The sequence below is a fragment of the Phyllopteryx taeniolatus genome, chromosome 8 (assembly GCF_024500385.1).
Source record: "Phyllopteryx taeniolatus isolate TA_2022b chromosome 8, UOR_Ptae_1.2, whole genome shotgun sequence".
In the NCBI taxonomy this organism is placed as follows: domain Eukaryota; kingdom Metazoa; phylum Chordata; class Actinopteri; order Syngnathiformes; family Syngnathidae; genus Phyllopteryx; species Phyllopteryx taeniolatus.
The window spans coordinates 18,947,122-18,959,763 of NC_084509.1; the positions used below are offsets into that span (position 1 = coordinate 18,947,122).

General features: G+C 41.9%; 1 protein-coding gene across 2 annotated transcripts; it reads left to right on the plus strand.

The window, feature by feature from the left end:
- The first annotated feature begins 429 nt into the window (after positions 1-429).
- On the plus strand, positions 430-10,239 carry mrps22 (mitochondrial ribosomal protein S22). 2 transcript variants are annotated; one of them, XR_009789825.1, is made up of 9 exons: positions 430-605; positions 976-1,130; positions 1,213-1,377; positions 1,659-1,802; positions 2,015-2,098; positions 2,207-2,352; positions 4,286-4,394; positions 4,921-8,939; positions 9,903-10,239. XR_009789825.1 is itself a non-coding variant. In XM_061782766.1 (8 exons), exons 1-8 carry the CDS (start codon positions 479-481, stop codon positions 9,993-9,995), a joined length of 1,023 nt encoding a protein of 340 aa, XP_061638750.1. In that variant the 5' UTR covers positions 432-478; the 3' UTR covers positions 9,996-10,239. The 2 variants fall into 2 exon arrangements, 1 of the variants encoding a protein (XP_061638750.1); XM_061782766.1 differs by lacking the exon at positions 4,921-8,939 and having other exon boundaries at positions 432-605.
- Positions 10,240-12,642: the final 2,403 nt, after the last annotated feature.

A 12,642-nucleotide genomic window follows, 5' to 3' on the forward strand; every position in this document is an offset into this window, starting at 1 on the left:
GAGTATCCCACAGTGGTTTATCACTTGTGATGTGTGTGTACCCCAGTCTGCTCTTGTATTGTAATTTTTATTATACTCATTATAATCTATCAAGGGGAAATTCACAAATGACTGATTTGCCAATAACACTGCAGTAAACTAACATTTTTCTTTGGGATATGGAGGTGTGTCACAACTCTGACATATACATGTAATTTAATTTCTATATTTTCACATTTTTCATTTGCTTGAGTTATTTTTCTAACATAATACTGTGTATTTGTAATTCGAAAGTCACGTCTGCTTGACCTTTCCTACAACAGAAGGTGGCAGTGATGCAACAACAATCGTCTGTTTGAGTGGCGTGGAAGTAGAAGAAGACGAAGAAGAAGAAGAAGAAGAAGAAGAAGAAGAAGAAGAAGAAGAAGAAGAAGAAGAAGAAGAAGAAGAAGAAGAAGAAGAAGAAGATGTAGTTACTACTAAACGAAGAAGAAGCAAGATGGCGGCGCTCGGTACGGCACGGTGCTTACTTCGAGGCTGTTCTTGGCTGCAAAATGTTCAGAGAAATAAAAACTTGCTTGACAAATGTAGCACCAGGACGTTTTGCAGCGATACACAAGACACTGGTATGTATATTACACTATAAATGTAATTGAGCAAACGATGTAATTATCAAGCTGACCTTGTGGCTCGTCGCAAGTACAAAATTGGATTCTTTCTACAAATGATTCTATTTACAGTTTACCATCAACAGCTTCCGCATTATTTTCTGCTGTGAAAGAATACGTTGACATATTTTTACAGCCTTAGTTTTGCTTTTGTTTTGGTAGAAAAATAAAATATAATTCAGAGAATAGTTCTGGTTTCATTATTGTCCAGACAGATATACAATATTAACTAATATCAATGAAGCTCAGTAAACAGAAATTAGATGACCGTTTACCTTGAATAGTAAGCATGTGTCATAATAAGCAGTACATATTTTCTCTCTCTTAGTGCAAAACCATGCAAAGCCCAAGTTCACAGATCCACTTGTGCAGCGCATCCTCACCAGGATAAGTGGCCTGGACCTGCAGAAGGTGTTTCAACCGCTTCAACAGGAACTGAAGCCGCCAACGTATAAACTCATGACTGATGAACAGTTGGAGCAGGTGCTGCCAGTTAAACCACCCTTCTTTTCCTGCAATCTTGCATGTGACTTGTTTCTACTTAGTAGTGGCTGTGTGCTTCCAGGTGGTGAAATTGGCCACAGAGAAAGCGAAGAAGCTGCTGCAAATGCCACCTGTTTTACCCGAGAGGAAGCCCATTAGTGACGTACTGTCTGTGGACAAGATTCTGGATGGCACGGATACAGCAAAATACGTCTTCACAGACATAACTTACAACATTCCACACAGGGTAAGCACACTGTAAACAAAAAGATGAGAAATATTTTAAATGGACCTTACCAGAGCCTATAGTGGTTTAGAACTGCACTGAAAGCTGCTAAGTATTAAAAACGCTTCTCAGAATTATGCAGCTACTATTTGAATTAGCACACCCGTGACACTGGCGACCCAACAGAAATGTTTATGCTTCATATCACCTGTGTAAAAGAGTGACCTTGTCATTATTTTTTTTCCTCTATCACCTAGTCTTAATTTAGTATGATCATTCTGCATCCTTGTTTTCCCCCTCAGGAAAGGTTCATTGTTGTCAGGGAGACCAATGGCACTCTAAGAAAAGCCACCTGGGAGGAAAGAGACCGGCTCATTCAAGTGTACTTCCCAAAGGAGGGACGGAAACTCACTACACCTCTTCTCTTCAGTGAGGAGAACCTAAAGGTTAGTACTGACTTATAATATAATATCTCACCATAACTGTGTTTTCCTTAGTTTTGTTTTAAATCCTGCTGTGGCTCTTAATTGCTGTTACAACAGCTAAAGAACTATGAATTTATGAAGATGGATGCATTTTTTCCACCTAAGGGGGTCATGACAATTAAAAATCATACCCAGTCCCTTGCTTTTATATTCTGTTTACCCCTCTCTATTAGATGGCATTCTCTCAGGACCGACACAAAGATGTGTTGGATCTCTGTCTGGTCCAATTTGAACCTGACTCATCACAGTACATCAAGGTGAGCTGACTGCTCTGCTCACCAGCTGAGCTCCACAATTTGAAGACTGTCTCAATGTGAAATGTTACTGAGGTTTAAGTACGTGGATTTATTAAACATTTGTGTCAGGTGCATGCTGCCACGTATGAGAATCTGGAGAAACATGGGAAATATGAACTTCTTCGTTCTACCCGGCACTTTGGAGGCATGGCCTGGTACCTGGTTAACGCTCGCAGGATTGATGGCCTCATTGTAGACATGCTGAAGAAGGAATTGTGAGTTTGAGCACATTGAAATTGTATTATTCAGAATCATCTTTATTTTGCCAAGTATGTCAAAAACACACAAGGAATTTGTCTCCGGTGGTTGGAGCCGCTCTAGTACGACAACAGACAGTCAATTGACAGAAAATACTTTTGACACATAAAGACATTGAGAAAACAGTCACCGAGCAATAAAAGGTTGCTAGTAATCTGGTAATGCACGGTACAATGTTTTTTTTTTAAATTTTATTTTATTTTTTATTTTTTGGGACAATTGTGCAAAATGATGCAGAGTTCTCCAGCAATGAGAGCAATTTGAATGACTAATAGAGCAGGAGTCCGGAGCAATGACCATTGTACAAAGGGCGCGGAGACTTCAAGAAATTTATGCAGTTTAAAGTGACTAGTCGTGCGATAATCTGGGACAATGTCGATTGTGCAAATGGTGCAGATGCTACTCAGGCAAATGAGTGGCCAGTATTGGTCAACAACAGATACGCAAATAGTGCAGCGTGGTGAGACTACTACAGTGAGTGTACGAGTATCTATAATTGGCCCGACAGAAATGTGACAACAAACTCAAGAAAAAATAATTGGAAGCATGTTGCAATGGAATTGTAAGTTAACTGTTTAAGAAGTTAATGGCAAGAGGGAAGAAGCTGTTGGAATGTCTGCTAGTTTTACTTTGCATGGTTCGGTAGCGCCTGCCTGAGGCAAGGAGCTGGGAGAGCTGGTGACCAGGATGTGGAAGGTCTTAGAGGATTTTGCATGCTCTTGTCTTAGTTCTGGCAGCAAGGGTGGGTAAGTGGGTTCCAAATATATATTTGCCATCATTTCCTGTTATTGCATGTCGCATTTCAAATTTTTTTATTTTTTTTTTAATCTCGTGAATCTGTATTATATTCTTTAGGAGGTTTTGTTCAGTGTCATGTGGCTGCAGTTACTCATGCAATATATTTTCACTGATTAATGCCCAGGAAAATCTCAAGTAATTAATTTATCCTTTGTCTATTTACTGTAAAATGTGGAAGATTATTGTTCATTGACCCCCGAATCTCTGTCTTTAGCCCCTCGCTAAGGTGACTGGTTACTTGCTTCAAATACTTGTTTTTGTGAGTAAGCATCTTGGCGAGAAGCTAATAAACAAGTGAGAAATTATCGAAAACCTCTCTCATAGATTTTGTTTCAGAAAAAAATATCACGTTCTTACTTTCTGTCCCATCTCACTTCATTTAAACGGAAAAACAAGTATCTGAAGCAATCAATCTAGCATTTTGGCAAAAGGCAAATAAAAGAGCAAAAGATAAATAACAGTGGTCCCCAACCACCCGGCCGGGCCGCGGGTCGTGGTGCTGGGTAGCAAAGTTAGGTTAGAATTTTTCTTTCTTTGCAGAGCGGAAGACTAGGCACCCACCCCCCTCACCGTCGGGATGAGTACACTCCGTCCACCCCCTCTGTCGATGATTAACTTCATGATTTGTGTAAATGCAGCCATTTGTATTTGTTTTGAAATGCATGCTTTTATTTGAAAAGGTTTACATCAGAAGTTTGACTGCTAGTGTATCTCCGTAGGCTTGACGCATTGAGAAGCACGTCACTTGCGTGTGAATTAGTTCTCTCTCCATTCGTCATTGTTTGCTACAACTTGGTGAATGTTCATGATTAATTTATTAATTACACTGATTGGTTCAACGATGTACATAACTCTAGTTCTCGGAGCGGCAACCATCCGTCGACAGGGTGGGGTGGGGGTTTGCAGACAGACATGAATAACCTTTACTTCAAAATATTCCCATACCAAACTGTGCTTTTATATATTCCATTTGATAGACAAAGTTATTAAAATTTTGCTGCCGCTAGGTTGTCATGTCTATTGCTTTCAGGGAATGAATCAAAGCCCTTATACAGTCATACAATGTAACAGAAATGCTTCTGTGTGATTCAGTGTGCAGGATGCAGTAAGCCTCGTGTCCCTCTTCCACCTGGTGCACCCTCACAGTGAGTCAGCCCAGGAAGCTTCCAGCCTGAAGGCTACAGACATTGACCTTCTCAAGGTGAGAACACTGCCAACATCAGTATTCAATGTTATGGCCATATGTTGGCCCCTTTCCAAGGTGACATTTTTTATATTTCTGTTTATACTTTGTTTTTCTTAGCCATTCTTTTTTTTAATTTTTAATTTTGTATTTTTTTTTGTCACAAGAACATTTTCCTAGACGCATTGTGGCCTGTCAATATGCATTTCATCAAATTCCAGTCTTAACAATTCAAGTCATTTCAATGATAACTGTGGCTTTCTTGAACAAAAGGGCACCAACAATTATGCCTGTTGTGTGGACAAAGATAATAACACTGTACCTAGGGCTGGGCGATCTGGCAAAAGTTTTCTTATCACATTTAATTTTTTCATATCGTTCAATCTGGATTATCACAATTTAAAAAAAAAAAAAAATTTTTTTTAAAAACCTTTTGAAATACCAAAGCTAATTCGGCCAACTGATTCAATACGTCCTGAGTTGAGGTCAGCAGCTTCCCATCCCACTGTACACAGTGTTGACAGTGCACTGCTTCCCCCCCCAGAGATGCCATATGGTGGACCAGAATTTCCTGAAAACGGTCTGAAAGTCATTCTCCATGGTCTCACCAAACTCCTCCCACACCCAAGTTTTTGCCTCTGTGACTGCCAAAGATGCATTCTGCTTGGCCAGCCGGTGCCCATCAGCTGCCTCTGGAGTTCCACTGGCCAAAAACACTCGATAGGACTTCTTCTTCAGCATGATGGTGTCCACCAACAGGTTCAGGGATTGCCGCCACGACAGGGCATGATGGTGTCCACCAACAGGTTCAGGGATTGCCGCCACGACAGGGCATGATGGTGTCCACCAACAGGTTGAGGGATTGCCGCCACGACAGGCACGGGCCACCTTACGCCACAGCTGCGGTCGGCCCTCTCAGCAATGGAGACGCGGACTCAATGTCCCCCGCCTCCCTCGGGACGTGCTTGAAGTTCTGCCAGAGGTGGGAGTTGAAACTCCTGTTGACAGGGGAGTCTGCCAGATGTTCCCAGCAGACCCTCACAATACGTTTGGGTCTTCCAGGTCAGACCAGCATCCCACCATCGGAGCCAGCACTCCCCCAGGTGGTGATCAGTTGACAGGTCCGCCCCCGTCTTGAGAATCATCTTTATTTTGCCATTTTTAAGAAGCTGTTGGAATGTCTGCTAGTTTTAGTTTGCATGGTTCGGTAGTGCCTACATGAGGGAAGACGCTGGAAGAGCTGGTGACCAGGATGTGGAGGGCCCAAGAGGATTTTGCATGCTCTTGTCTTAGTTCTAGCAGCGTGCAAGTCCTCAAGGGTGGGTAGGGGCATACGACAAGCTTTTCAGCAGTTTTGATTGTCCGTTGCAGTCGGAGGTTGTTCTTTTTTGTAGCAGCACCAAACCAGACTGTGATGGAAGAACACAGGACTGATTCGATGACCAGTGTGTAGAACTTCCTCAACAGCTCCTGCGGCAGGCTGTGCTTCCTCAGAAGCCGCAGGAAGTACCTCCTCTACTGTGCCTTTTTGAGGATGGAATTGATGTTGAACTCCCACTTCAGGTCCTGAGAGACTGTAATTCCCAGGAACTTGAAGGTCTCAACGGTTGACACAAGGCAGTTGGGACAGCGTGAGGGGCAGGATGCCTCCTATAGTCCACAATCATCTCTACAGTCTTGAGCGTGTTCAGCTCCAGGTTGTGTCGGGCGCACCACAGCTCCAGCCGCTCCGCTTCCTGTCGATATGCAGACTCGTCACTGTCCTTGACGAGGCTGATGACAGTGGTGTCATCTGCAAACTTCAGGAGTTTGACAGTCGGGTGCGCTAAGGTGCAGTCATTCGTGTAGCGAGAGAAGAGCAGCGGAGAGGACACAACCTTGAGGCGACGCGGTGCTGATGGTGCGTGTAGATGAGGTGGCCTCCCCAGCCTCACCTGCTGTGTCCTGCCCGTCAGGAAGCTGTAAATCCACTGGCAGATTGCGCCTAACCATGTGGACGCCTCTGTTACGTGCTCTCTAGTATTGTCTGTTTTTGTGTTTTTTGTTCGTCTTTGGAGACATTACGCGACTCACTTACACAAGGGAAGACTTGCTAAACATCAGGGAATCTACCCCGAACTTTCTTTCACCAACTTTCACAAATACGCTAATTTTTTTTCCCCGTGTTACTCACCGGGGTAGGCCGAATGTCCAAGACATGCGGCCGCAAGTCCGATGACATGACCACAAAGTCGATCATCGAACTTTGGCCTAAGGTGTTCTGGTGCCAAGTGCACGTATGGACACCCTTATGTTTGTATGTAGTGTTTGTTATGGACAGTCCGTGAAGTCCAATAGCAAAACACTGCTCGGGTTCTAGGTGGTGGGGGTGTTTGGGTTCGTTCCTATCACGCCCTTCCAAGTCTCACTGTCATTGCCCATGTGAACGTTGAAAATCCCCCAGAAGAACGAGGAGTCCCTAGTAAGGGCACTCTACAGCACCCCCTCCAAGGACTCCAGGAAGGGTGGGTACTCTGAGCTGCTGTTTGGCGCATAGGCACAAACAACATTCCGCGTCCGGGCAAGGGAAAAGTCTTCCATTGTTTGTACTCATCGGGGGGGCAGAATTTTTAAGACATCCTTTGTCTGGTCCCTTGCTCCCAGGATCATTGGGATGCACAAATCCCTCAACGATGATGAGGTGGCAGCTCAAGGAAGGTTGAGCTGATTATGCTTTCCACATAATCACTTGGGAGGTGGTACTTCTTCAGATGAATAAACAGTGTTGTCAGTTTTTGAGGGCGCCAACAAACCTTGCACATCGGCTAGTTAATAGTATTGTTATACGTCGCTTTGGAGACGGCGCTACACAGCCGGCGTTGGAAACCCATGGAACAGCCGGCCGCCACGGAGGCGGGACCAAGAGTGGCCGCGGACGACACGGCGTGCTCCGTGTGACAACGGCGGACCGGGAGTTTCAGTCTTGCTGTGGGGCGGGCACGGCTAGGAGGCGTGGTTTGTTTACTCTCACAAATGGCATTGGAACAGGAAAAGTACAACTCTGATTGGCTGTTGTCGCGCACATTCCCACCATGTTAGATCGAGGAAAGACGCACACAGCTGATCACCGAGAATTTTATAACGATCTTTGATCTCAGTCATATACAGTGGGTACGGAAAGTATTCAGACCCCCTTAAAAATGTCACTCTTTATATTGCAGCCATTTGCTAAAATCATTTAAGTTAATTTTTTTCCCTCAATGAAGGGTGTTTTAATGTACAGCACCCCATATTGACAGAAAAAAACAATTAAAATTTTTGCAGATTTATTAAAGAAAAACTGAAATATCACACAGCCATAAGTATTCAGACCCTTTGCTGTGACACATCTATTTAACTCTGGTGCTGTCCATTTCTTCTGATCATCCTTCAGATGGTTCTAGACCGTCATTGGAGTCCAGCTGTGTTTGATTATACTGATTGGACTTGATTAGGAAAGCCACACACCTGTCTATATAAGACCTTACAGCTCACAGTGCATGTCAGAGCAAATGAGAATCATGAGGTCAAAGGAACTGCCTGAAGAGCTCAGAGACATTGTGACAAGGCACAGATCTGGCCAAGGTTACTAGAAAATGTCTGCTGCACTTAAGGTTCCTTAAATGGAAGACGTTTGGGATGTGCAGAACAATTCCTAGAGCTGGCCATCCGGCCAAACTGAGCAATCGGGGGAGAAGAGCCTTGATGAGAGAGGTAAAGAAGAACCCAAAGATCACTGAGGCTGAGCTCCAGAGAGGCAGTCGGGAGATGGGAGAAAGTTCTAGAAAGTCAACCATCACTGCAGCCCTCCACCAGTCGGGGCCTTATGGCAGAGTGGCCCAACGGAAGCCTCTCCTCAGTGCAAGACGCATGAAAGCCCGCATGTAGTTTGCAAAAAACAAAAAAAGAACACCTGAAGGACTCCAAGATGGTGAGGAATAACATTCTCTGGTCTGATGAGACCAAGATTGAACTTTTTGGCCTTAATTCTTAGCGGGCTGTGTGGAGAAAACCAGGCACTGCTCATCGCCTGTCCAATACAGTCCCAACATTGAAGCATGGTGGTGGCAGCATCATGCGGTGGGGGTGTTTTTCAGCTGCAGGGACAGGATGACTGGTTGCAATCGAAGGAAAGATGAATGTGGCAAAGTACACAGATATCCTGGAGGAAAACCTTCTCCGGAGTGCACAGGACCTCAGACTGGGCCGAGTGGGTGACTCGTCTGCATAGTGAGGAAAATGATAGCTGCCAAATATAGAGAAATTCTTCAAGAGAACTCGCTCCAGAGTTCTCTGGAACTCAGACTATGGCGTCGATTCACCTTCCAAGACAATGACCCTAAGCACACAGCTAAAATAACGAAGGAATGGCTTCAGAACAACTCCGTGACTGTTCTTTTATGGCCCAGCCAGAGGCCTTAACTTAAATCCAATTGAGCATCTCTGGAGAGACCTGGAAATGGCTGTCCACCAATTTCTACCATGCAACCTGACAGAAATGGAGAGGATCTGCAAGGAGGAATGGCAGAGGATCCCCAAATCCAGGTGTGAAAATCTTGTTGCATCATTCCCAAAAAGACTCATGGCTGTATTAGCTCAAAAAGAGTACTACTAAATACTGAGCAAAGGGTCTGAATACTTATGGCTGTGTGATATTTCAGTTTTTCTTTTTTAATCAATCTGCAAAGATTTCAACAATTCCTTTTGTTTCTATCAATATGGGGTGCGCTGTGTACATTAATGAGGGGAAAAAAATAAACAAGTAATTTTAGCAAATGGCTGCAACATAACAAAGGGAAAAATTTAAGGGGGTCTGAATACTTAGCGTACTAACTGTAATTTCCCAGCCCTAACTGTACCTTCTGTGAAACAAACAATAGGCTCATGGCTTATGGTTGGGGGTTGCTTTGCTTAATCCGCACAGGGTGTCTTGAAACTGTGCTACGTGCAAAAAAAAACTAAAAAACAATCTCAAGATTATCAAGGTATTCTGGAGTGAAATATGCTGCCCAGTGTCAGAAAGCTAATAAAAAACAACAACAATGGCTAAAAACTAAATAATCTGACTATTATGAAGAGTCCTGATATCAATACAATTGGGCATCTGTGAAAGAAGCTAAAACATACAGTCTGAAGAAGGGACCTTTCCAATCTGTAAAGTTTGGAGCGTTTCGCTCATGAAAAGTGAGCCAAAATACCTGTCAAGAAATGTGGAAAGTCTTACTGAGAGTTACAGAAACCATTTGATTGCGGTGAAGGTTGTGCAATAAAGTATTAAGTTCAGTGTACCATCTTTTTCATAGTTTTTTTCCGTTGGACCACCAAAATATAACAATGCCAGATTTTCATTTGGTAATATTGAATATTATTTTTTTATTCAATATTACATTTGACAGTTTGAAGTTGTTTTAGTAATTGTGTTTGTCTTTCATTTACAAATGGATATGAACGTTGGTGTGTTTGTATGTGTATAAGTAAATAAACAAACTAACACTCCTGTCTCAACAGATCTATGCCCTGAAGGAATCCCAGAGGTCAGGCTACATTGAGTTGGCCTTGCAGGCATATGAACAGACCGTGCCTAACAGCGCTGCTGTCTGATCGACTTACTCTCATTTGGAATTTTGCAAATCGACAGAGAAAGATAACCTCAAGCTAAAGGGGATGCTATGTAGCCTCTCATTTGAAGTCTATGCAGAGAGTTCTGTCTCCGTACAGTAATATGTGCTCCATAAATTAACAGTTTATGGAAACAGATTGCATGCCAATTGTGTTTGGAGTTTGTGTCCTACCTACAGTTTCTACATAAATGAACTGAAATCACTGAAATAAAAATGTCTATGTACTGCTGGGTAAGTGGAATACCTCCAGGCCTGCCACCTCTTAACTCCACATTTATTACTTCACTTCTGTTACACGAATGTTTATGCAGTGTGTTACTTTTTAGCGTATTTGACAGCTCTGTGTCTCTGTGAGAGTGAAGGCATAAGGACGTGCGTAGAAGCCCATAACACAATGCGGCTCATAACGTCCTAAATATGCCCTTTTCAAAATGTAATGGGCCCGTCCTGAACCTACGACGTAGCAACTTTTGGCCAAGAACGTAATAACTTACTACCATCCAACCTGACAGGTTGGTAATAACTTATTACGTTATCGGCCTGGTTAGATAAAAGAAAGAAGAAGAAAATCTTTGCAAACTGAGCACAAAAGATAATATAAGGTAATATACTAATATCGCTAACTTTCTATTTTTGGATCTAACTGTGAAAATGCATACTCTCATCATCTCTGTCGGTCTTTTTACTATTTGTTTGTTAAACTTCATGGTTGGAGTTATGTCCAGCCCTGGCTTCCCTTCCTTGCACCATTTAAGTTCCAACACTTTCGATTAACAAACACAGACAATGGCATACATTGCATGTAGACTAATATGAAAACTATGCCTCTTTGAGGATGACATATTTTCAAATGAAACGACCACGTTATCCATGAAAAATACAATATTTATTCAACCTTTGTCACAATTGTTCAAGGGGGAATTAAAGATATCCACTCCTCTTTCATAATATCTAATATGTAGTGTAGATATCTGCTGTTCTTAATTTTTAACTTCTTCCAAGACCATGAACTGTAAAATACGTCATCTGTTAGCTACAAAATAACTGCACTGCGAGACAAGCGAGTATGTGTTTTCACAGTTATATTAAAAAAATAAAAGGTTAAATGAAGTGATATCAGTATACCATTATGTCATGGGCTCAGTTATTATGTTTGCAAATATTAGTTTGTTCCCTTTATCAGGTAAATGTAATAACCACCCATCAATGTAATAAGTTCCTAGGTTATTGGCCAACAGTTATCGTGTTATGGGCCTCTTACATTTCAAAAAGGGCAAGTTTATTATGTTCTGGTCTTCTGCAATGTGAAGTGTCACATTGAAGAAGGATAAAGAAGTAAGAAAGGACAGCTCGTGAATTATATAAATGAGAAAGTGAAGGAGTTTAGAGTGAGATGTTATGGATTATGAACATGTGATGACAATGGAGGGCGATGACCTTGTTAAGGGCTGTTCATCTGCAGTTAGAAGGAAAAACACTAAGAGGAAGACCAAAGAAGAGATGGTTAACATTAGTACTTCAGGATTTGCTCCACTTCAAAGAGAAGGCAAAGGTGCTCAAACAAGAGTTTCTGACCTTGAGGATAAAGACGAGGACAGCCGACCCTGCAGTTTCGTGGTGAAAGGAGGAGAAAAGAATCGCTTTGTCATCTGAGCAAAATTTCAAATATTTCACTCAGGTAGCCAAAATATTATAAACTGTATGATGCAGTGCAGTTCTCCACAGTAAAAAGAAAAAACAGTTGTGTGTGTGTGTATATATATATATATATATATGGTTGGACGTGTACAGAATACGTATATTGTGGATATACAGTATAAAGTCTACACAGCACTGTTCAGATGCCAGGTTTTGTATTAAAATTGAGAGCAAAATAATTTCAAACTTTTTTGTTACCTATAACTTGAACTATTTGTTTTTTTTGCAGAGGGGAAGTAAAAAAATAAACAACTGAGATAATGTGGTTGCACAAGTGTGCACACCCTCTTATACCTGGGAATGTAACTGTCATGTTAAATTGGAATCACCACACACCTGCCACCATTTGAAAACTTTATTAACACGAAAAAAAATTTCAGATTTTTTTTGTTCCAACACTAACTGCTATTTGGAATGTTCATAATTATCTCCACCTTGCCTAAGGTCCCATGCGTCATGGAAGATATGGAGTACTTTTGGTAATGTGTTGTGTTTGTGCCAAACATACCTTTTTTGAATTATGGCCAAAAAGCTCAACCTTGGGTTCATTGGACCATAACACATTTTCCCACGTGTTTAGGAGATTTCAAGTGTTTTCAAATTTTGAAAACAATGTGGAACCTTTTGGACACAATTCAGAGCTACAGTACCACCAGAAAGTATTCACACCCCTTCACGTTTTCCACATTTTGCTATGTTACAGACTTATTCTAAAGCTGATTTGAGTATAGTTTTCTTGAAAGAAATCTACTTAAAATACCCCATAATGACAAAGTAAAAATATATTTTCAGACATTTGTGTACATTTATTTTAAAAAATGTAAACATTCAAACATAATAGGTACATGAGTATTAAGACATTTTGCTGTGACACTCAAGCTCAGGTGCATCTGATTTCCACTAATCATCCTTGAGATGCTTCTGCAACT